General features: G+C 39.4%; 5 protein-coding genes across 5 annotated transcripts; 3 read left to right on the top strand and 2 right to left on the bottom strand.

Annotated features, from left to right (window-relative positions):
* Positions 1 to 6,340: 6,340 nt before the first annotated feature.
* FOBCDRAFT_103900 (uncharacterized protein) lies at positions 6,341 to 6,538 on the bottom strand (the record flags this gene model as incomplete). Its single annotated transcript, XM_059607701.1, has 1 exon — positions 6,341 to 6,538. A coding segment is annotated over one exon (198 nt), but the record flags the coding sequence as incomplete, so codon positions are not given.
* Positions 6,539 to 10,058: 3,520 nt separating this feature from the next.
* FOBCDRAFT_219534 (fatty acid desaturase-domain-containing protein) lies at positions 10,059 to 11,614 on the bottom strand. The gene is made up of 3 exons (XM_054704034.2): positions 11,218 to 11,614; positions 10,584 to 11,178; positions 10,059 to 10,533 (listed from the first exon to the last, which is right to left on the bottom strand). Exons 1-3 carry the CDS (start codon positions 11,551 to 11,553, stop codon positions 10,121 to 10,123), a joined length of 1,344 nt encoding a protein of 447 aa, XP_054560009.1. The 5' UTR covers positions 11,554 to 11,614; the 3' UTR covers positions 10,059 to 10,120.
* A 3,220-nt stretch (positions 11,615 to 14,834) lies between these two features.
* FOBCDRAFT_130317 (uncharacterized protein) lies at positions 14,835 to 16,553 on the top strand (the record flags this gene model as incomplete). The annotated part of the gene is made up of 1 exon (XM_031177885.2): positions 14,835 to 16,553. The coding sequence occupies one exon, from the start codon at positions 14,835 to 14,837 to the stop codon at positions 16,551 to 16,553; it is 1,719 nt and encodes a 572-aa protein (XP_031049018.2).
* Positions 16,554 to 17,149: 596 nt separating this feature from the next.
* On the top strand, positions 17,150 to 18,442 carry FOBCDRAFT_271877 (uncharacterized protein; the record flags this gene model as incomplete). The annotated part of the gene is made up of 1 exon (XM_031177884.2): positions 17,150 to 18,442. The coding sequence occupies one exon, from the start codon at positions 17,150 to 17,152 to the stop codon at positions 18,440 to 18,442; it is 1,293 nt and encodes a 430-aa protein (XP_031049017.2).
* Positions 18,443 to 21,865: 3,423 nt separating this feature from the next.
* On the top strand, positions 21,866 to 24,123 carry FOBCDRAFT_238452 (uncharacterized protein; the record flags this gene model as incomplete). Its single annotated transcript, XM_059610214.1, has 4 exons — positions 21,866 to 21,943; positions 22,013 to 22,161; positions 22,221 to 22,314; positions 22,363 to 24,123. The coding sequence occupies 4 exons, from the start codon at positions 21,866 to 21,868 to the stop codon at positions 24,121 to 24,123; spliced, it is 2,082 nt and encodes a 693-aa protein (XP_059464584.1).
* Between the last annotated feature and the right edge of the window lie 726 nt (positions 24,124 to 24,849).

Here is a 24,849-nt window from a genome sequence, read left to right as displayed (position 1 = left end):
TAAGTACCTTATAGAGTTATAACCTACCTTTTTATATATTTATACTAGATATAGTTACTTAACTTATATAACTCTATTATATTATTATTAGTTTATATCTAAATTAATATAAACCTAAATAAAAGTATTAATAAGTATAAAACTTTTTACTAGGCCTTCTTAAGATAAATTAATTTATTAGAATACTTATATTATATTTATTAATATCCTAAGGGCTAAATAAAATAGTATTTATTATAAGAAATATATTATAAATTCTACTTTTAGCTTAAATTATAATATATTCTATAAGGTAGTTATTATAAAACAAGTAGTTATATTATATATACCCTGGATTTTATATTAAATATATATAATTACTATAAACTAAGAGATTCTATTTATAATTACCTAATAATTACTTTAAAAATACTAATAATTATTATAATTATATAATAACTATAGAGATTACTTTATAACTACCTCTAATATATAAATTACCTTTATTTTATACTTTTATAAATTTTGGTTTATTAGCTATTAATAAAACTTCTTTATCTTAATTAAACTTAATATATATTAAATTTATTCTTAAGAGATATAATATTTTACTAATATATAATATTATACCTTATATAATCTGCTAATATTAAACTTAAGTATAGCTTAGTTTAATATAATTAGACCTAATTATTATATAAGTATTATATCCTGATTTCTACTTTAATTATTAGTTTTTAAAGTATTCTAATAGCTTTATTTTAACTTTAAAATTACTTAAAATCTATATATAAATATTTAATTAATTAAACCTTATTAAAATCTTTATTATTATATTTTATAATGTTATATAAGAAATTAAATTTATATCATAAGTATTTCTTACTATAGGCATTTAAGGTCTTCCTTACTTCTTTATCTAAGCTATTATACTTTAGTAATAATAGTAATTATTAAGCTACTTTAATAGTTATAATATTAGGCAGGCTATACTTTATAAGTAGGAACTTATATAATAACCCTAGAAGTTATATAATATACTTAATTCTAAGCTGTATTATTTCTATTATAACTATTATAATAAATATTATAAATAATATTATAATATCTTTAGTAGTAAGATATTTATAGTAAAGTTTATTTAACTCTAAGATAATAAAAGTAAACTTATTTATATTACCTTATTATATATAATACTATACTAATTCTAGCTTTAAATCTAGAAATAAAGCTTATATAATATATCTAAAGGAAGAATCCTTATATTACTTTAGTATTATGCCTAGAAAGCTATTAGTATCCCCTTACTTTAAGTAGTTTTTAAGTGCCTAAAATAGCTTAACTATAGGTATAAGGTATACTAGATTTACTAATATACTTTCCCTATAAATAGAACTTTAAATTACTTAATATACTTTTAAAGATTTATTTTTTTATTTTATAACTTAGTATATTCTTATTAAAGTAATACTAGCTATTATACTTTAAGGGTTAATAAAGCTAAAGGCATTTATATATACCTCTTATATCCCCTGGTAAATGTTAATATAATCCTAGTCCTAGTTATATTTCTAATAAAACCAAGCTAATTCCCTTAATATAGAAATTACCTATAGTTTATTTAGGCCACAGAGCTCTAATAATATATTATAAATCTAAGTATATATTTTACCTGTTTTTTCTCTTAGGCCTTAAAGTTTAAGATTTAATACTAATTACTTTATATATTTAAGCCTAATTTTAATTCTTTTACCTTTAAGTTTTATATATATTTCCTAGTAAGTTTAAAACTTAGAAGTAGCTTTTTTATTATTTTTAAATTCCTTTAATGCCTTTATAAGGCTAAGCCTTATTTAAATAATCTTAATTTTAATATATTTTAAAGAATTTCTTAAATCTTTAAAGTAATTTTATATACTTATACCCTGGCTTTTATTATAAATATTAAGGGCTATAAGATATTCTTAGCTTAGACTATGGCTTAATATCTAGGAAAATCTTTATATCCTTTTCTTAGAAAGGTGCCTTAAAGGGTGCTATTAATAAAAGACTTTAGTAAATAATAAGCCTACTATTATAAGGTATACTTTAATAGCTTTTAGTTTTTATTATCTTATTAAACTTTTATTTAATAATTTTATTTATACTTACTTATACTCTAAGGCTATTATTATAAAAGTTACCCTTAATTAGGAATCATAGATATGCCAGAGAATAAAGTATAACTTTATTATAATATACTAAGGCAGTCTAGCTATATTTATCTTATTTTTATATATTATATAAGTAAAATATAAATAAACCTTATAAAGCTATTATTAATCTTAATTAGTGGCTTATAAGCTTTATATATATTATTTATAATATTAGACTTTGGTTTCTTTATGGCCTTATAGCTTAGTTTTATAATTAGTATAATAGTTAATTTATTTATATATAATAGGCAGGCTATAATAAGTAACTAGCCAAAGATATATTATATATCCTTGCTTTTTAAATTAAGATAGCTTAGTATTTTATTATAAAGTTTATTTAAGTTATTTAATACTAATTTTAATATAATTTTAAGATTTATACCTAATTTTTAATTTCTAAGTCCTTAAATAATTAAGTTAGCCTAGAGGAATATTTTACCTACTTTATAAATTATATTAACTAAAATATTAAATTTAACCTCTAGGTATAAGTCTTAAAACTTCTTAAGAAGATTTATATTAAAGGCAACTATAATAATAATATATATTATAATATCTAATTAGATAATATTATATAATCTTATATAAGCACTAATAGCAGTATATAAAGGGCATATTATAACCATAACCTTAAAAGTATTCTCTTACTTTAAAGTATTATTAGGAACTTTTATAAGCTACTTAAATAATAATATTAATAATATTAGCCTATTATAGACATTAATTAATATATCTAGCCTATTAATAACTATTATAAGGTCTTTTATTATAGTAGTAATAAGGCAAAAGACTAACTAGAGATTCTTTTTAGAATTAGGAATAGTATATTCTTAAATGCTTTTTTTATAAATATTTAAAAGCCTTTTAAATAAAGTAGGTATTTTAATCTTAGTCTTAATTAGTTATAATAGGAATTTATAAATAATATTAAATATTATATATTTACTATTCTTATAGTATCCTAAGTATTATTTTAGCAAATAAGTATATTCTTATTATATAACTTATAGATATAAAAGTATAAGGCTAATTTATTATTTTTATTAGGTTTTATTTTAAACTTGCCTAAAATCCATCTTAATAAGGTACTTTTTCCTATGTCTGGTGTATTAAGTATAACTATAATACTCTTAATTAGGCAGTAATAGGCACTCCTAAAGGCCTTATATCCTTGCTTATATATCTTAGGCATTTAGGACATGCTTAGCCATAGTGTAAATTATAACCAAATTTATATAGGCCAGTAAAAAATAAAAGAGACTATTTTAAATATACTATAATAACCTTATCTTCTATTAATTCCTTATATTAATTAAAGCTTAAGGTCTTATTACTAAGATAAGAGTTAAAGTTTCTTATAATACTTCTAAGAATATTTCTTTAATTATCTTATTAGCACTTTAGAAAGTCTTAAAATATAAAATAAAGTTAATATTATAATCCTACTAAAATTACTTTTACTATAGAATACTATAGTTATAATAGAGATATTAATAATATTAGTATAAATAAGACCTAGAGTATATTATATAGGTATTAAACTTAGGAATAAATCTTTTTATTACTTAAAGCGGCTAATATCCTCCCTGATATAATATAAAGTAATAAAAGGCTTTTCTAAGGATTCTATATAAGCCAGACCAACCTATTAAAAAAGTTATTAAATAGACCCCTTCTTGGGATTATTAAGTTGGGTATTTAATATACTTTAAGTAATATTTTATAACTACTCTAGATTAAACTTACTGCCCCTAGGCTTATACTAATATAAAGGTCAACTAAGGCTTAGTACTTATTAACCTTGTATATACACGAGGTGATAAAGTTAATAACCTTTTTAGTCTTACTGCCTTATCTTATGGCTCTTTTAACCGTCTTATTTTTAGTAAGGGCAAGAATCTTATTTAAGGATATAACACTGGAGGTAAACTCTGTAGCTTTACTTCCTAGCTCTTATAAACATTAAGCAACTGCTGCATCTTAAGCATCTTTAATAATTTAGGATAGATCTATGGCGGGAGTAATAATGCACTGTATTAATCTATTAGCTATAAGGCGTTCTACGAAAGCAGTACAGTAATGCCATGGAATATCAGCCAAATAGCTACTTACCTAGTGGTAATAGTTACTGGTAAAGACATTTAGGAGCTCTACTATAGTGGCAGCATGGGAAAGTTAAAATACCTTAAGTGTAAAACTATTTATAAGGCAGGTAGCTGCAAAAGGTATAAGAAATAAAGATGGTTAGGGTTAGGGTTATATTTTTCACGTTTATAAAACTATCTAGCTCCTTAAGTTATGCGGTTTATAGTTATTTATGCGGTGGGTGAGAGGGAGGCTGCATTTATGTTATAAAGCGGCTAATATAAATCTATATATAAGAGGCCTACTGCAGGGGCAGAGCTAACAGGGTGTATACAGTATATTTAGCCGGACTGGCGCTAGAATGGTTTAGACTAAGAAGAATACCAAAGCTGAGCAGCGAGGCGTAGCTTATATTATAACTGCATACTGAACTTATAATGCTATAAGGCTTAGAGTCTTAGTTACCTATAGATATGTCTAACTAGCAGATTAAAGGGTTCGAAGTAATATATAATATATTACAGCTTGTATTATTAGTATGATTTAGAATGGCAGGGAGGGTATTTATAGCAGGTTATTTTAAAGCTGCACTAGGTGCTGTTAAGGGCAAGGATTACGGCCTTGGTAAATAATATAATATATTACTACTAAACTTTAAATTACTGGTATGGTGTGATTAGTGAGTTTATAAAAATCCTTTTTGCATATATAATATAACTACGGGGTCATAGGAGAAGGTGGCTTTAACCAGCCTTATATATAGAATTAATTTACTCTCTATATTATCTCTTTTCTCTATAAGTAGACTAATTACATAACCTCTCAGGAGATAATGCTCTGGTATAGTAAAATTAGGTACTTATAAGATTTGCTATTTAGCCTATTCTAATTAGAAATTATAATATTTACTGCCAGAGCTATATAGCAGGGCTTTTATCCTCTATTTAGCTTTTTATAAAGACTCCTATATCTAAAAGTAAAGGCTTAAACCTAAATATCTTAAGGAAGGTTAAGAGAGCCTTATACTATACCCTTAATACTTACTTTAGTTTATATAATATTCTTAAGAGCTTATAGATTCTCCTACTTTTATTATTAAATCCTTTAGGTTATTAAATATATATCTTTTTATTTATAAGATTATAGAGGAAGGCTATCTTAATATCTATCTATTTTAGTTTTAAATTAAGCGCTGCCTTAATGGCAAATATTATCTTATAGCTTATTAGCTTAATAACAGAAGTAAAGATTTTATTAAAGTTAATTTCTTCCCTTTAATTAAATCCTTATAATAAATTACACTTTATAGTATAAAACTTGCCTATATTCTCCCCTTTTATACTTAAATACCTATTTGCCTTAAAGGGCCTTTTATCCTTAGGAAAGCATAACTAAGGTCTAGATACTATTATTAACTAAAGATCTATATTTATCCTTTAGTCCTCCCTATTAAAACTTTCTATATATACCCTATATGGCTTCCTTAAAGGTTCTTGGTTTAGACTAATTGATATCGTGAGCGACTAGGTATAGTTCCTCTGCAACTGTTTCTAGGAAGGCGATATTGTGCTGGCCAGTATGTATCTCAATAGCAGCTATCCCCTAGTTGATCTTTCAGGTAGCCGAGACTCTATATGCTCCTCTGTTCCTTCTGATAACACTTCGCGCTCGTCTGTAGCAATATGGATACTCGATCTGGTTGACTCTTAGTCTGGATCTCATCCTATATCTCCTACCAGGAGCTTACCTGGCGTTGCCTCTCTACGGCCTGTTTCCCCGCTTCTATTTGCCTCTCTTGACGCGATTAGAAGCGGTGACGGCTCTAGAACGATGGCATTTTTTACTTCGCTATCCTCTTCTCCGGCTACTCGTCGTCATTGCGATGGTCTCTGGTCACTTATTCGATGCGTGAGATTGTCGCATGTAGGGTTTGATATTTTTGATGTTTTCAGAGGAGATAATATTATTAGACACAAAGACTTGTCCCCTTTTGTCAAGGAGTATATAGTTCATACTGCCCTGAAACACGAGAAGCTGGCAGGGAATGCTCTTCGACTATATTCTCTTTCGTTTAGAGGATGAAGCAGAGCCCATCCTCGTGAGCCAAGAACTCGCAGATGGCTGGGGTCAGGAACATCTCCATACCAAACTTGGTAAGGAGTAGTGCAAATGCTAGGACAGAGATTTCGGATGCGGTTCACTGCCTTAAGGAAGCACGGCCACCATTTTAAAGTAAGTCCGGATTTAATTAGTGTTAGTATAAGCTTTTCCAGAATAATTCAATTAAGAACTTTAGCCAATCTATTTTATCCATGTTATTTAGTTCCTATATAGGAAAGTTTAACTCCTTTATCCTAGCAGAAGCTGGTTAAGACGTGGCTTTAATTTTCTCCCCCTCAATTAAGATACAGGAAGTAGTATTATATTTCTATTCTTCTAAACTATTCTAATAAATATTAAAAACACTCTTTAAAATCTTACCTTTCTTTAACTAAATACACCTAGGAAATTTATATAAAGTTATTAATAAAGCAGGCCTTGTACTAGCTCTTATCTACTCATACTTCTAGGAATAATCTAGTATTATCTATATAAATACACTCTAGAGGGTAAGTGCCTTTTTTTTATTAGTTAAAGTAAGGATATTCCCTAAGTTTCCCTTATATATAGGCTCTATATAGGTTTAATATAAAATTATTTAGTTAAATTCTAGTAGATATATATATTAGTCTCTTAATATTCCTCTCTCCTAAATATATAAGTCACTTATACTAAAGGCATAGCTAAGGATACCTTACTAAAAAGGAGGCTAAAGTAGTTTAAACATAATCTTCTTTAGCTTTATTAACCATATAGATACCTAAGATTCTTATTGCAATAAGGATATCCTTTCCCTTAATTATAGCCACTCCTTTCTATTTTAGAAGGCAACCTCTATGCCCTTCTTCTCTAGTACTAATATAAATAAGAGGTTAAAGTATCCTGCTATAATATATAGAGCGCTATTAAGGGTAATATTATATAACTGCTTAAGCCCTTGCATATAAAGGTAGTATATTTTATATTCTCCTGGTATAACCTTTGCATCTATAATACAGTTGATTAGGAGTCTGTGGTACTTTTGAAGGACTATAAAGTTCTTATGTCAGTAGAAAATATGCGAGGAGGCGCCACTATTAAAGACGTGGATTTATTCGAGGGCCCGAGCTTGGAGGGATGCCTGGAGACCAGATGGTCCGAATGACAAGCTAATTAATCCAAGGTGGCCTTAGAAATCATTCTGCCAGAGAGCCAGTCGAGCTTGATCAGGTTAAAGGTATACAGGAGTCACATATGTGGCAGATTCTAGTTTATTAGTTGTCTTCTCCCTTTCCTTCTCCTGGCTCTGCATTTTTTGTTATCATCTCTTATAATCAGCTTTGCCTCAATCTCTTCTGAGTTCGTGGTAAAGCTTCCAGCAAGTTGACTTATCATGCCTTTTCCTTCTACAGTGTCTACAGCATGGGGTGCCCTAGGCCACCATGGCTTTATATGCAATCTTTGTAGTAGCTCCTCTATGTCTGTCCTCTTCCTGAGATGCGGCAGAGATAGCCATATTAAATATCATAGCCTCTTTAAGAATAATATTATGATTATTTAGATTTCAGATAGGTAGAATATTATAATTCTAATTAAATATAGTAAAGAAGACTTTATAGTCTAGGCTAAGGCTGCAAAAGAACATACTAATAAAGTATAGTTCCCCGATCTGGTAAATTTTATCTATCTCTAAGAGTTTAGCCCTGACTTAACGAAGCTTATTTATATATTCTATGACTAAATCATATAAGTCAAGAGTAGGTTCTTAAAATCTATGGTCAAGCTCTTAGAAGATGGCGCTTCCGATGGGGCGATATTGGCTTTCAAGGGGGCTGATTATGCCCTGTGCCGTCGGGATCCCCGTGGAGAAAACTTAGGCGTTATAGCCGAGCCGACTTCGAATGGCGCTGAATGCTCGATCCTGACCGCTCTTCTAGGTCTTAATCTGGGTTGCAGGATCGTTACGTTCTGTTAGTGGTTAAGTGTTCCTGGTCAAAAGGTATCCATATCTACCCATATCCAGAAGGTCAAGCATTTCTTTCTTCCAGGTCAGCCACTGACTGGTTTACTCCAGCTTTGGAATGGTGCCGGAACTATCCACTAGCTTGAGTAAATGCTAGGAGAGGGACATAATAAATTCTCGAGGAGGCTGATGATCAAGGCACAGAGGTGCAGGCGGCCATCGATAAGGTTTAAATCGAGGCTTAGGGAGGACTCTTGTCTTCGTCAAGCAACATAATAATGCCGCATAGATAGAGGTTATCTAAGCCAGATAGAGCCTATATAAACGGCGAAACGTATAGCAGTCTGAATCATTTATATCATTCCTACTATCTGGAGAAGAGATGATGATCTGATATCGATTATATCGTAAACCACGTTTCAGGCGGTCTTGGTCTGTGTAAGGCGCAGGTCGCCTGACCAACGAGCTTCAGCAATCTTAGACTAAGGAATCGGTCTGGTGCAGCAAGTTTGTCAGCCAGACTGCAATCTGAAGTCTCTCAGTTATTTAAGATTGATAATTCATATTCGGTGTCTTGGAAGGAGGATCACAGGGTCGTTCTAGAAAGGTTTCTCGATATATCCAGTTAGCTGATTTAGAAGCTCCATGAAAGATCTAATAAAGGAAAATAGCTCCAGGTAAGCTGAATAGGCATACGTAGTAGAAGAAAGCCTTTCGACTTCTTATGCTGTCTAGGAAAAATATAAAAGAAGCCAGGAAACACTGTGCTTTGTGGTTAGAAAAAAACAGTGCCCTCCGGGCTCATAACCTGATTAAAAAAAAAGGGTTAATTGTGTTGTTGTTGTTATTTGTTCTAAGTCACATGTGTCTGAGAGGAGCTGTGTCTGAGAGGAGCACAGCTCCTTACATAGTATCCACGTCCTAGCCACCAACAAATCGGACCATCTTAGTCATACCGTCTCAACACCCAGGACCGTGAGTGTCCCAGGACCGAAGCTTGTTTGTTTGTTTTATTCATAAACTGACCTAGCCGCCCTAGTGGCAGCTATGCAGCGTGCAGCTATAAGTACATGTGTCCCCGCTCTCGCGTCCAGATTTAGCTGCCCCTCTACAGATTTGACTTGGTGCCTCATTTCTGTCCAAAACTGCTCCCTTCCGCTCAAACGAGGGTGTTCCTCTACTAATAGCCATTCTAGTTGTTCTACCTCTATGCTCCTGTCAGACCTTTCCTGGCTCTCTTTTCGTTCTGTTTACCAATTTCGCTCGTCGACTTTATGTGTCGGGAACAGTGGGCGGGACCGCTCGGAACTGCCAAAGCAAGCCTGTCCTGAGTACCATCTTTGCTACTTGTACTACCAGTGGAAAGACAGGGATGGCTGGGCTTACAGAATCGTGAGTGGGTCTCCTTTATGGAATCATTCTCTAGGCGCAGTTTGTTCCTCCATAAGGCCGAGGGCCGGAAGAGGTTGCTATAGCCTAAACGATGAAGAGAGGCACGACGCGCCAGGCATGAAAATGTACACTATTGTACCTCGATGTCAAGGGATAACATGAACATATAAGGCCATGACGACTCCTGCAGTAATTACACATCAGCATAATCAACTGAGTACTCAGTATTTCTACAAAATAACACTAGGTACAGTGCTGGAGACTTAGCGCACCCCATCTCCACATCCTTCCACTATCGAGGGAGTACCTTTTGCAATGACGAGATGACGAGACGTACATCACTAAACATAACTGGTTCGATGACTAAATACAACAATCAACGTTACAACACCACAGAACATCATCATCATTACAGAGAATCCAGACACTACTCGGGTTTCCTTAGAACGACAGGCTTGGTACCCAGACCGTTGTGGTTGCGGAAGAAGAGGATACCTTTGCTAGCTCCCTCGGCCTCAGCACTAGGCTCAACCCACTGACACATCCGGGCGCTGATCCACAAGGCACGAATGAAACCCCAGGCGCCATCCTTAGTGTCGGTGCGATAGTGGTCGCCCATGACGGGTCGGATAGCTTTTGAGGCCTCGTCGGCGTTGTAGAAGGGAATGGTGCTAACATAATGGTGTAGGACGTGGGTCTCGATGATACCGTGGAGCAAGTGTCGGCCGATGAAGCCCATGTCACGATCAATCGTAGCAGCAGCACCACGAACAAAATTCCACTCGTCCGCAGTATAGTGAGGAAGCGTCGGATCAGTATGCTGGAGGAAAGTGATGGCAACTATTTTCATGAGTTACGAGTAGGATACACTATGTAATTGTAAAACTTACCAAGCCAGTGGTTGACCCAGAGATAGGGAATGCCATACCAGACAAGCATGTTGGTCCAACCGAAAGTGTTACTTAAGTATACAAGAGCAGCAATAGCGATTCCGATACCTATATCACTCAATATGATAAGCTTGGCTTGCTTGGCCTCATATATGGGACTTCGGGGGTCGAAGTGGTTTACGCCTCCCCCCAAGCCGTTCTTCTTCCCCTTGCCACGACCTTCACCCTGGCATTCATGGTAGTTGTGACCAGTGACGTTAGTAAGGATGTAGCTGGGCCAACCGACGAGCTGCTTCATAACCAGCCGAAGCAGGGTGTAAGCGGGGGTCTCCTCAGTCAGTTCAGAGAGCTCGTAGGCTATGCGGCCAATGCAGGTGGCGTGCTGCTCGCGAGTGCGAGGAACAAAGACCATGTCACGCTCCATATTTCCAGTGGCCTTATGGTGTTTGCCATAAGAGATCTTCCAACTGAAGTATAGGACAAGAAGAGCTGAGTGAAGTACCCAGCCAGTCGCGTCATTGACAAGGCGAGACTCAGAGAACGCTTGATAGCCACATTCGTGGGCAATAACCCAGAGACCAGTTCCAAAGATACCCTGGAGCGTAGTGTATAGGCCCCAGAGCAGGGCTCATACAGGCGTGGAGGGAAAGTATCCAGGAGTCACGAAGTTGTAGAAGATAGTGAAGGTGGTGACAAGGCAGATTATGTCGCGGAGTATGTAAATGTAGCCTTTGAAGGTGAATCGCTCGAAGCAGTGCTTTAGGATGGCATCGCGGATATCCTTAATGGTGAAATCGGGGGGCGTGAACTCGTTGCCATATGTATCAAGGAGACGGTCATATGTAGGCTTGGCCCGGTTGGCATCCACCGAAGAGAGCGAAGAAAGGGAGGTCGAGGACTCGAAGTCAGTGACGGTGTGCCGAAATGCTGGGTGCTGCCCGGGGACAGTCGAAGTCGAGACGGAAGCCATAATCGGGAAGATAGATTACTCTAGTCGGGATAAAGTCAATTGACTTGACGAATGGTCGACGAGGAGATTGGGTTGAGAGATGGAAAGTACCAGGTGGTGCTGCCGTGGCAGTGGGAGTTATTATGCGATTTTCCTAGACTGGGGGATTTATTAGGGAACTAGACAAGTTTGAATAGCTGCTCAACGCTTCCACGCCTTCATGCGGCCATAATAGATAATAATCTGATAAACATTATATATATTATTATCAACTAAAATAAACATCATAAGCTATCCCTCAATCAGGAGTTCTTGTTCCCCGACAAATGTTGATTTAGGGTCTCAGCTGATTAGCTTCCTTAGCTCTTTTGGTATCATAATTAAGATTAATAGAAAGTTATTTCCAAATACTATACATATTATTCACATTAGGAGAGTTAACGCATTACGAAGGTTAGTAGCACTAGATTTGTCTCAGTATAGAAATTCTCTATGTCATATCAACAGGGTGGTGAAGCTCGAGGCATACTTGGGCATTATAGAGTAGAGGGAGCTCTACTCATGTCCCATCACATGTTAAATTTTACGGTGAGAGAGGAGTGACGTAATCTGAGTCCTCAACAAAATTGAATTAACCGTAAGGTCTTACTAAGTAAGCAAGCCACTTAGTAGGATCCAAAAAGTTGGGACAGCATGGCCTCCCCCCCAATCACAGCTAACAATGGCCCTCGATGCTGCGACTGATGTTGACGGTTGTCCACGCGTTTTCTGTACATAAAAAATAGATATCCTAGGAGCTGAGGCCTAGTAACCAATCCTCTCATCGACGGTAGTGGAGTCCGTTTATCTGTTCCACTTTACAGGGGGTAGAGTCAATTACGAAGGTCAGAGTAGAGCCCACTTACATGCCAACCTAAAAATAGTAAAACGCATTTTATATAACAACCACAGTAAGTTCGAGGCAGAGTCGCGTTAAGCAGCATTAAATGTAATATAGGTACTGGTACAGGATAGAGTTCTTTTCATAGATATGATAATATAATGTAATAGCTATATTTATTATCATCATGTGAACCGTTTGTGTACTTATCGAAATACCGGATCGCAATATGCAAGACTTGTCGTTTTGCCTGTGTGGCGAATGAGGTGACTACTTTTGAACAGGCACTGGGTGTCATGTGCAAGCAGGGATTACTTGACCTCATTTCCTATAAGGATAAGATTTCAAGTACATCAACGCCTTCCCGATTATTTCACTAAATAGTGCTCTTAGTGAACCAGGAAGCATATGCGCCCGATGAATATTTACACCTGAACCTCGGTATATAGGCATAGACTGGCGGCAGATCTAAGAATATCTTTAGAAGGTATATAATTAAGACTTAAAACTTAAGAATGGATATTACTTGCCTGTTATAATAAAAGAAGAAAAAAGTAATAATTTACAGAGAATAAAAATCTAGTATTAATAATTATTCTTTAATAAGCTAAAAAGTAAGCTATTTAAGGTAATAAAAAGGCTAAATCTTAAATAATTAAAGCCTTAAATAATAACTTATAAGTTAGATCTTAGAGGGCTATTAATATACTTTAAGGTAAGAGTAAAGATATTTAAAGTTAAGAAGTGGAGTATATTAATATAAAAATTAACTTTACTATATTGAATCTATAGCTTTATTAGCTTAATTTTGCTATTTACTTAAAGAATTCTAAGAGACAATAAACTTCCCAAGGGATTTAATTACTATAAAATATAAAGTAAATTAAATATTATTTAACAGCAGTTAATGTATATTGTATTTAATTAACTAATTAATTATATTAAGGCTATTATTACTTTAGGTATTTTATCTTAAAATGCTTTATTGAAGGTTAACTATAAAGAATTAATAAAAAAGAGAATAAAACCTTTCTATTTCCCGTTCAAGCTCGAAACACAATCTTTTTATGATAAGGTGGATCGGCCACAGGCAACAGAGCACTTACGATGTCCTGATGGAACATGCAGATGACTTGGCCAACACTTGGAAAGAACACGGGGGTGACCCGGAAGCACCCGAGGTTGTCAGGCTTCTTGATCTGCTAGAGAGCACCTAGTCCTACATACCAAAATCAGCTTTAGGAGAGTTGATTATTTCGTCCCACTTTGCAGGGGCGTAGAGTTGAATCTATAATTGGCCATGAAGCTTGCTATCTAATGAGGCGCATCATAGGTGAGAAACGCCAGTGCGCGTTGCGTAAGGTAAGAGCTCGTTATAATTAGCGTTTAGTGAGGCGCACTGAAGCTGGATGGATTAAAGTGTAGAGCGTGCGGCACTATTCTGCTTCAGGTTCGGAAGATTTGGGCCTATTCTGCATAAATGAATTAGCCCAAGATGTAAAGGAAGGTTATCTACGGGATGCCCAATGCCTCCTACTGAATTACCAAACTTTCTTGTTGGTCGCATGTAAAGCAAAGTGAGCGGAACTTCCCACTCCCAGGCCATCACATGTCAGTAACGTCTGCTTGTAGGGCAGTGTACCCTACCCGGCAGTTGAACAACCATAATCTATGGTTTTGAATTATTAAAACCTTAAGAGCAGTTTGAGCTAAAGTTTAAAGGTAGTCTAATTGAATTTACAGTCTTTAAGGCTATCCCTGCAAGTGTTGACACGACGGGGCATCATAACACGAGAAGACTTGTTGTGGTTCGGCTTCACGCGGAGGTTGAAGGTGGGCTGGCTGAACTTCTTTTACACACTTCTGAATCTTAATGGTGTCCAGGGTTTACGTGCATTACAGTCACATTAGGAAGGGAGCTTGGCACTCGATGTAGTCCTACTGTTGATGGGGTAATGAGGCCCTCAACAGGTTCTATGTTCGTAACCAACTTCTGTATCAACACCTCAATACCCTGAAAATCTCCATGTTATGGCAAACCAGTTGCAGCAAAAGCATAAGATACGGGAATATAGTTTATTACCCTAAACATGTCTAATGATCACCAACGCCGTCAGACACGGCTTACCTGGGATGGAGATTGGGATAACGAGGCTGGCTGAGATAACGGTGGAGCTGTACTCTGACTCTGCTATAGGTCTCAAGCTCGAGGAGTGTACACCAAATCAATGTTACACTTGAGATTACAGGTGTCAGTCGGTCGGAATCACCGTGGAGACTGGACGCCTCGACACTAGCTCGTGTCTTTAGGCACTCCTGAAAATTATAAAATTGGATGCCACTCGGACCGTAAGCCTGTCCACTAAACATTTTAACCAAGGCTTCTGCCAATTGCGCATTTGGCGTCTTTCAGAGAGCAATCATGGTCCAAATTCCGGGTTTTGAGGGGATGCAATACTCCCGCGATGGCACTCAAGCTGAGAAACAGGACTACGCCTACTTCAACCAGCAATATGCAACCTCAACTTACCAGGTTGATCACAATATGTACCCAGATCTCATCGTTCAGCCGAAAGGAGACGAAGACGTCATCAAGGCTGTAATTTGGGCCAGAGAGAACAAAGTCGCTATTGCTGTTAAGAGTGGCGGTCACCAGTACAGTGGTGCGTCGTCTACCAGTGGCAAGAACATTCAGATGGACCTTAGCAACACGTACAAGGACTTGATGGTTCTGAACCCCCATGGCCCCATTGACAAAGATAGAGCCCTGGTGTACGTTGGCGTCAGCAATCAACTCAAAGAGCTCAACACATATCTTAAGCACAACCAACTGTTTGTCCCCCACGGAGATTGCGCTTACGTATGTGTGGGTGGGCATGGTCAAACTGGTGGCTATGGCCAGCTTGGCCGTGGCTTTGGCCTTTTTGGCGACCACATCAGAACCATTCGTATGGTCTGTCACGACGGTGTCATTCGAGACATCTCTAAAGAGAACGACTTCGAGTTTTTCTATGCCATACTCGGGGGCAGTCCAGGTAATTTTGGCATCATCTCACACTATACCGTCGAGGTGTATCAAGCCAAGAGCTACATGGGGACTATTGCCGGCCCAAACGGATTCAAGGGACCACATGGCATCAAAGGATTCTGGATCTACTCCCCCAATGTCCTCAAAAAGCTGCTTACCGCCGTCGCACAAATGGCCGACAATGCCAAGGTCCCGCGAGGCTTTGACCTCACTGTTAACGTCCTCAGCACCGACTTTCCCATCGCGATGCTATTTCCCTCATTGAATAATGCTAGTCTTTGGGAACACATTCAAAACAAGATCAAGAACGCCCTTGCGGATGAATTTCTTGAGTGGCTCAATGGTCGCTTCCCCGCCGTCATCATAGTTAATGCGCAATGGTGCCCTACCAGCAAGAAGGATAAGTATGACGAGAGTGTTGATCAATGGTTCAACAAGTTCCGGGTCCTCAAGAGTTTCTTCGAAAATGAGACTCTCCTCATCGACGAGTTCGAAGAGGATATGTCTCGAATGACTGGAAGATGGATCCTCCCCAGGCGGCGAGAGTTTGATCTCCCTTATGTCAAGCGCACCTACTCTACCAACTCGAAGTCTCTCGAAAAGGACGGCTGGGTCGACTCGGTCATTGATCGCATCGACTTGATCTATAACCCGCGCCAGTTACTCGATAATAACCCAGGGGATAAGGAGTACGAGGTCTACACCCATTGCAAGCTTGCAACGCAGATCCAATGCTATGGAGGCGTCAATTCGCACTTCTATCTAAACAAAGATAACGGCACTTCCTATAGCTGGAGGGACACGTCGGTTGTCCAGACGCTGGACTGTTTTCATGAACTGGGTGACAAGTATAAAGAGTATGCCGAAAAGTGGCAGGCCAAGAATGACTCTGTTATGGTTGGTCCCTCGAGCCCGTTTAGTAAGCAAGACAGACGTTTGCTCTGGGGCTCTTACGGCGACTGGGACTTGGGGAAGCAGGAGGTTTGGGAATGTTATTACGAGGATACGGACAAGTACCAGAAACTGGGTAGAGCAAGGGGTAAAGCTGATCCTAACGGTACCTTCACTGCAAACCTGTTTGCTGTTTCAGCTATTGAAACAAAGGGCGCTTAAACTGTAGATTGATCTATTGAGGGGCATATAATAGCCGGCCGTTTATCCCATCGGATCATCCTCAATCTCCATGGCTTGAACGTGCAAGTCGGGGGATGTAGATTGAGATGTCACTATGATGCAATATGAACCAGTTTTGTAAAAACTAAAAAGCCATCGAGTGTTATTGAGAAGTATTTTGTCAGCTGAGATTCACTATTTGCTAAGATTTCGTACTCATCCTACATACAATAGAAGATATTGCGGTGGCTTAAGCATGGTTTTAGGTAGCCTGCAGATACGAGTCACATTGGAGTCCATAAGAGCAACTAACCCTACCGCTACCGTTCCAGGAGGGGCATGCAGGTAGGATATCGTATTCATCCTGTCATACCATAAACGATGCTGTAAGTGGCTGAAAATAGTGGTGACTTCATCAATCATATGGCATGTGAACCTAAGGAGACGCCTGTAAACCAAATGCTATATTTCCCAGGAGTCCCGCGAGTCTCCTTATATTACCTAGACCATTTATGTTGTGTACCTCGCCCTATCCTGTTACTATATTTCGTTTGATACAAAATTGGATCCGACCATTCTCGACACGACTTGCAAACATGACCTCGAAAATACGCTCCGCACTTTGTACACTCCGCTCATACATAGCTGGCACCCTCCTCACCTTCGCGATGAAGGTGTTTGTCGCGGCAGGCGACACACAAGTGGTCGATGCAATCCTCCAGGCGATAAATCGGTCTCTAGAAGCCATGACACAAAGCCTCAGCGGCGCAGCCCTCATTTGGAAGGCTATCTTTACTAACGACATTAACAAGCCCTCTCTAAACTTCATATTAAACCATCTACCTGAACTGGGCCAGTTCTTATATGACTTGATCAGACCAGGGACCGTCTTGGGTCGATTTCCGTCCACTGACGGTCCGCCAGAGAGCCTTGATGCTGAGTCCCCAGGCATAGATAATCCGTACAATGAACTCGACTTATGGCTACCGGAGAACAGAAACGCTGTGGTTTGCCAAGCACAGCGGGTAGCTTTGACCATTGTTGCCATTCTGAAGTTGGGCAGAGGAAAAATGCCAAACGGACTCGACGATGTTCAACTAAACGTCAGTCTACGCAGCGACTTTGATGCAAATGCCAACCCTCCGTCACCAACATACATCTCAGCGCTTCACGGCGGGCCGCCGTCCCCACCAAATGAGAAATGGCTCTTCATTAACGGCATTGCAAACGAATTCTTTTGGTTTCAACGGTCGTGCGACAAGATCCGCGACACCTTCAACAGAGAAGTCACAGGAGTATATAACAGAAGCGACGGTATCCTCTGGGACTTTATTGAATGTTGCAGCGAACGCAGGGACGGTGAGCCAAATACTCTTATCGAAGGGACACAGAGTAGCAAGGCTGCTCAGAAGGCCCTCGAGCAAGAGCTTAGGGCTGCCCTATGGCCTGCCGCTGCTAAGGTCCCCGACAAAGTCGTCATGATTGCGCACTCTCAGGGTTGCCTGATCTTGCGCCTGGCACTACAGACGCTGGTAACAGAAACTCCAAAAGGCTCCCCTCAAAGACGCATAATTAAGGAAAGGCTAAGAATATTCACCTTTGGAAACCCAAGTATCGACTGGAAGGTGATAGATGGGACTGAACAGCCTTTGAGCAAATACGTCTACACTACAGAGCATTTTGCGAACGAAACCGACTTTGTGGCCATGCTGGGCGTTGTAATGCACCGCGACGACAAGGGCTCGGGTTATGACCCAAACATGGTTTTCTATAGCAAGACGGGAAAGGCGCATCTATTCGGTGCACATTATTCTCTCGGGGTTGATGCTTATCATGGTGGGGAGAATTCGCAGTTGTTGAAAGCCGTGAATGGAACAGAGATAGCTTGAGCGATGTAGCCAGGTATTTCATCTACGAGTATCGGTGCACTTCGATATTCATCAGACTAGTACGTAACATAATGCTTAACGGCAGATGGAAAATGGGAGTAGTATACTGGAGACGAGGCACCGAGAATGGATACTGTAACGGAATTAAAACGGACCAAAGTTATTTACACCAATGACTACAATGAAGTAAACCTAAAATTACAGCGAAACCGCTACAAACCGATTCTGGACTACCTGCCTGCGATCTCCCTTTGGCTATTTCTCTCCCGCTATCTGGCCTAGCCTACTTTCTTGCTGTAACTCCGCATCTAGCTCGGTAGCTTACGACTTGAGTTGCAGCCCCTTTCTACCCTGGGGTCCATGCGCTACTCAGGCTCAGGGTTAAGCACATGTGATATCAAGTGCAGATACACGTGTTTCCATAACAGGACTCCATGATCGCATCCAATCGGGGCTATTCATGATTATGGCCACTGACTTGATACTTACGCTCGTCCCGAACCTTAAATCTTTTTTAGGTTAAGCTTACTGGCAGGTAGGCAGTGCACCACGATACTGAGTTACAAAGCTACGGTCAGGTTAACTCTATTTCGATGACCAAGCTCGACGGTATTGTCAAGTTATCTGGCTACCGCATCCATAACGTTTGCAGCCCTGGATAAACCTTGAGACGCATTATTTATTAATGTGTGACCACCACGCTCTATAGTGATACAACCTTGTCCATCAGTCCTTGTAGCCAGTGAGAGCAATTAGGCGGGCTTGAGTATGGTTAGCTGAACGCTTTAATGTATTAATACAAGGATATATTTAATTACCTACGGCAAATCATGGTTAATATCTTCTTCCAAGTTGCCCTTCCGGAGTTGCATAGTATCCTCTTCTTTTAGCTAGGCCTAACTAACAGCAATTATCTCTTCCATAGCGCTGCATCTTATAGCATCGGCGCTACCTAATATAATACCAGTATTACTATTATCTTAAATAATCTAGTATTAAGTATACCTCCTACTAATCTAAATCTATAGTATAATCTGTTTCTATTATATCTATGCTATCCTATGCCCTACTTCTCTCTAGTAATAGATAATATTATCTTATACTATTATAAGATACCTATATATAATATATCTTTACCCTTTTAATACTATGAGTTATTTAATAATTATAGTATTATCTTATATTCTTAGTAAATAAGTATATAATACTTAGTATTAAGTTTTATATACTTATTTATTATTAAATAACGCCTAGATTATATATAATAGTAAAATAAAATAATATAATAAATACTATATTATAATTTTAAATTCTATATTATAAAACCCCTTTTACTAAAGCTTTATAAACTTTAAAAATAATACTAATCCTAACTTACCCTAAGTAGAAGTTTTAACTAATTACCAACTTAGCCTAATAGTATATAATATTATAGTAATATATAGTCTATAAGATTATATTTATATAAATAATTATATCAAAATTATCTAAAAATAAGTCTTAGGAATATATTATAGTTAATAATTGCCTATTTGCTCCTATTATATTAAATTACTAGCTTATATTATTTATTTATTATAAGTACTACTATATGCCTAGATGCCCTATATACTAATTAGGTGGTTAGCTGCCTGCTATTAAGTCTCTATATATAGACTAATATATATTAAAGGCTGCCTTACTTTCCCTATTAAAAGGGCTACTATAACTATAGCTAGTTAAGCTAACTGCTTTTAAGCCTATAGTAGGGATTATATTAAAATAGAAAATATTAATAAACTAAGGTTATTTTCTCTTTGCCTAAAGAGCTTTAGAAACTGCTTAAACTAGTTGGTAATATAAAGGGTTTTAGGCCGGCTAGCTTTATTATATTATATAATAACTCTCTTTATCTCTATTCTTTTTATTTCTTTTTATCCCTTTTTACTTTTTATGTTTCTTAGATATGTTCCTATTTTCTTTTATTATTTCTTAGGTGTTATGGATTCGCCCTTAAAGCAAAAAGCCTCCTGCTGTATTGCAGATATTAGGCTGTAATAGAGCTTCCTGTCTCGCCTCATTGTAAATACCGACGAGTTGCTGGTAGCAGGGGTGCGCCAAGTTGCATATTGCCACCGTCGTGCTAAGGTGGCTAGCTGTAAGGTTACAGGACTTGTTCCCGACTGTCGGGCCCGAGCGTTCGTCTAACCAAATGCCTTTTTTCTGTCCTTAGTAGGGCTCTGATCGCGAGAATTATCCAGCATAGCTATCCACAAAACATAGAACCATCAGGCTGCAACGACGGAATGACGTTTCCTGCCGGATGTGCATGTCACAGAGGGTCAATTGGTCACTGATCAACGCTCGGGCCTGCTTTGGAGGGACGGCAGTTTGATGAGCCGCCACTGCAAAGGCAATGTGGAAATACGGCTGGCAAAGTGCATGACTGCTTTCGCGTTGCAGGTTTGCGTTTCAATTAGCAATGGTTTAATGACATTTGGGCAATGTGAGTTGAGAAAAAGCCGCATCTTGCCGGTTTTATCCACCTTGGCTGCCGCCGTATACGAAGCAACTTATCTGTATTTATTATATAAGGCGAGAGAGGAAGCTCGGTTATAGCCAACGCCTTTAATGCAGCAGGAGGTGTTTTTATTTAAGTGCGAATCGATAATACTAATTATCTAGCCAGGACCCCGCGATCTCTGCAGAGCGGGCCGGCCTGCCCTACGACGACTTGATGCTGATATGGTGTGTGGGGTAGGCATATCACCTCACGACTGAGCAGCTAATAATTGCCTATACAGTCCCCTTGTTTCGAATTGCTGGCCTGCATTTGTTAGTTTGTCATAAGTGTCACTGCATGGTCGATGACCCTGTGCATCAGCTACGTGGTCAGCTGCCCGCTATTAAGCCCCTGTGTACGGAGTAGCATGTGTCGAATTCCGCATTGCTTAGCCCACCGAAAGGGCTGTTGTGGCTGCAGCTGGTCAGACAAGCCGTGTTAAGCCTTCGACAGGGTTTGCATTGAAACCGAATACGGCAATGGACCGACGCTATTTCCTCTTTCCCCCAAGAGCTTCGGAAATTGTCCAAACCGACCGGTAATGAAAAGAGTCTTACGCCAGCTAGCTCCATCACACTATAATAGCTAACTCAGAGGACTACACCCGCCTGCGAAACGCTTGGCTGTCTAGCAAACGGCGGCACTATAGGAATGCGCAGCTCTAACTGTTCAAAAGCCTTGCCGCAGGTAAGAAAAAATTATCGCGGTACGCCTTGATAACAACTAGCCCACATCTGCAGATTAACATTCTCATTTGCACCCGAGCATCCTGGCCAAGCACGACCCCCAGGATTACCCGAATCTCGAAGCTGTAGCTATTGCGGGTAAGCCTAGCTCGCAAAGGTACTTATTGTTGCGTTCTATTGGATTCTTGTATCTAAATGGTCGATATGCTTGCCGATATCTGCGTTGCTTATGTTCCTTGCATAAACTGCTACAGCCCAACTGAGACTACCGTTGTTAACATCATGCATAGGCATCAAACTGGCTAACCTCTGTCTGTAGAAAGACCTACACCCTGGAATAAGAGATACATACTTGATGAATCCCTTGTCCCTGTGATTGTAGGTGAGATTGGCGTCTCGTGGGCCGGTAGCTCGGAGGTGTCTCGTGGATACATCGATCTACCGGAAAAGACAGCTGAGAGATTTAGGTTCGATCCATACAGTCAAGACGGGTAAATCATCCGATGCACTTTCTTGTAGCCACAAAATTGATTCTGACATGTTCCTAAAGAACCAAAATGTACGATACTGGAGATCTCTGCCAGTGGAACCCTAGCGACACTATCCCCTTCTTGGGGCCTGTCAATGATCAAGTCAGAGTCAAGGTTTGATTCGCTCACTGCAATCGAAGCGCTCTTCGCTCACAGTTTCAGGGCTTTTATGTTGAACTAGATGGAGTTATTGCAGCTCTCAACTCGTGCCCTTCGGTACAAGGGGCTGCTGCGCTGCTCATTGATGGTGAGATTCATGCCTTTGTCACGCCTCGCCATTGTCCTCTTCCAGTGATTCAAGACCACCTCGAAGCCCATCAGCCTTACTATGCCATACCAACACGATATCACTTTTTTCATGCATTGCCCCTGGCGGAGAATGGCAAGTTGGACGAAAAAGCATTGCGGCACGTTGCATCCACTCCCCAGGAGCCTATATCAACAGGCAAAAAGGCGCCCTACGGCCAAGTCCTTCCACCCAAACCCGCTCGGCTCAGTCACTCGCGATCCAACTCTTCAGCTTTAAGTGCTCCACAGACCAGCTCGTTCTCCGACCCGTCGGATGCCACTCTGGTCGAGGAACAAATCGATCTCGAAGCCGCCCTCCCCGACAAGAAGCACCGCAAATGTTCGCGCAGACTCCGTTACCGGGTACTTAGTATCTACCGGCGGCTTTCCTCGCTTGTTGGCTTGTTCAACACCTCGGCTGCCATTGCTCTGGTAATGACCGGGATCAGCCGTGAGTGGCTAAGCAACATCACGGCAATCAACCTGGCCATGGCCGTTCTCGTCCGCCAGGACTTCGTCATCAACGTCCTATACACAATCGCTTGCAGCGCACCAAAGTCCTGGCCTCTCTTCATTCGGGCTCGTTGTGCAAAGATATATCATCTCGGCGGTGTCCACTCCGGTGCAGCCGTTAGTGCAGGAGCTTGGCTCTTGGCGGCGAATATCGCCGACATTGTCTGCATGGTGAGCGGAAGATTTTCAAACTGGGGCCAACAGTCGATCACATCCAATGTTATCTCGTGGGCTCTCTTGGCCTTTTTCGCCGTCATGATCGGTCTTGCCTGGCCGTCGATGCGTAAGCGCCACCACGACTTGTTTGAGAGAACGCATCGATTTATCGGCTGGACCATGCTCGTATTCTTCTGGGTTCAAGTAATTATCGCAAGCAAGGACAATGCAGCCACCGGCACTTCATTGGGGCAAGCCTGCGCCCGGTCACCACCATTCTGGCTCCTGGCCGTAGCGACTGTAAGTGTCGCTTCTTCGTGGTTCTTTCTCCGTAAGGTACCCGTACAGGCGGAAAAGATGTCGGACCACGCGATCAGACTTCACTTTGGCTATACAGTCCCCATCAATGGGTCATTCGCTCGCCTATCCCACAAACCCCTCGTGGAGTGGCACTCGTTCGCCACTATTCCTGCCCCCGAGGCCGTCAACGGCCGGCCGAAAGGCTACTCGCTCATCGTCTCGAACGCTGGTGACTGGACTAAATCAACTATTCAGGATAGTCCGTCTCACATTTGGATCCGAGGCGTACCGACATGTGGAGCCATGCGCATTGCAACCCTGTTCAACCGGATTGTTCTCATCGCGACTGGCTCCGGTATTGGACCTATGTTAGGCTACATTCAAAATCCATCTGGTGGGACGCAACTCATCTGGTCAACAAAACAGCCTAAAGAAGCTTTCGGGGAAGACCTTTGTCGTACTGTTACCAAAAGAGTTCCGAACGCAATCATCCACGATACAAAGAAGCAAGGCCGTCCCGATCTCGTCAAGATGGGCTATAACTTGGCAAAGAGCTGTAAGGCTGAAGCTGTCATTATTATCGCGAATGAGGAAACTACGAAGAAGGTGGTTTATGGTCTTGAAACAAGAGGCGTACCAGCTTATGGCGCAATTTGGGATAGTTGAAAGTGTTTTATTGAGGAGTTGAGGATTGGTCTAGATTTGCAAACCAGTCCATTAAATTCACGAGGGGAGAGAGTGGCGTAGTTGCATCTTAATCCCTGGAGCCCCTCAAGTATAGTGGATCCATTTGAAGCTATTATGGACGTGGTGTCAAGCCCCGGAGACCTTCACTTACTGTTAGAGGAAGCTTATTAAGAGTTGGAATGAGGCCAAAATTAGGCAAGGATCATGATGAATGTGAATAACCTCAACTAGCATTAGGCAGCAGCCTGCTGCCTATGTGTCGCTGGCCGGGCATGGTCTCAATGATCCTCAGGAACATGATCCTCAGGAACAACAGCCCTTAGTAACCAAGCTGGGTGATTTAAAGTAAGCAATTGATAGGGGTGCCGCACTTTTAGCGCTTCTCATTGGCCCAAATCTCATCTGTACGTACCAAATTCTGCCGCACTTTTTGCCAGTTGGCCACCAAAGGTTCATATCGGTTAGAGGGTTAAAGTGAATGTGATCAGCAGCAGCAAATGTGTTAATTAATTGTTATTATTCATACAGCGTATTCTATTCCGCAGAGTTATTTAAGTATACAGCTAGATTACTAATGCAGTTGTTTCCTGACGCCGTGAAGATTATGCCTACCCTGCGACGCTTCGACCAGTCGTCGTCAATTCGCGTCATATCGTGTCAACACATATCACCATCATTGTTGTCCTTCCCCCGACGGATACAACA

Source organism: Fusarium oxysporum, chromosome III (genome assembly GCF_013085055.1).
Source record: "Fusarium oxysporum Fo47 chromosome III, complete sequence".
Taxonomy (NCBI): Eukaryota; Fungi; Ascomycota; class Sordariomycetes; order Hypocreales; family Nectriaceae; genus Fusarium; species Fusarium oxysporum.
Note: the sequence above shows the minus strand (reverse complement) of the source record. Positions and strands in the feature narration are given on the sequence as shown.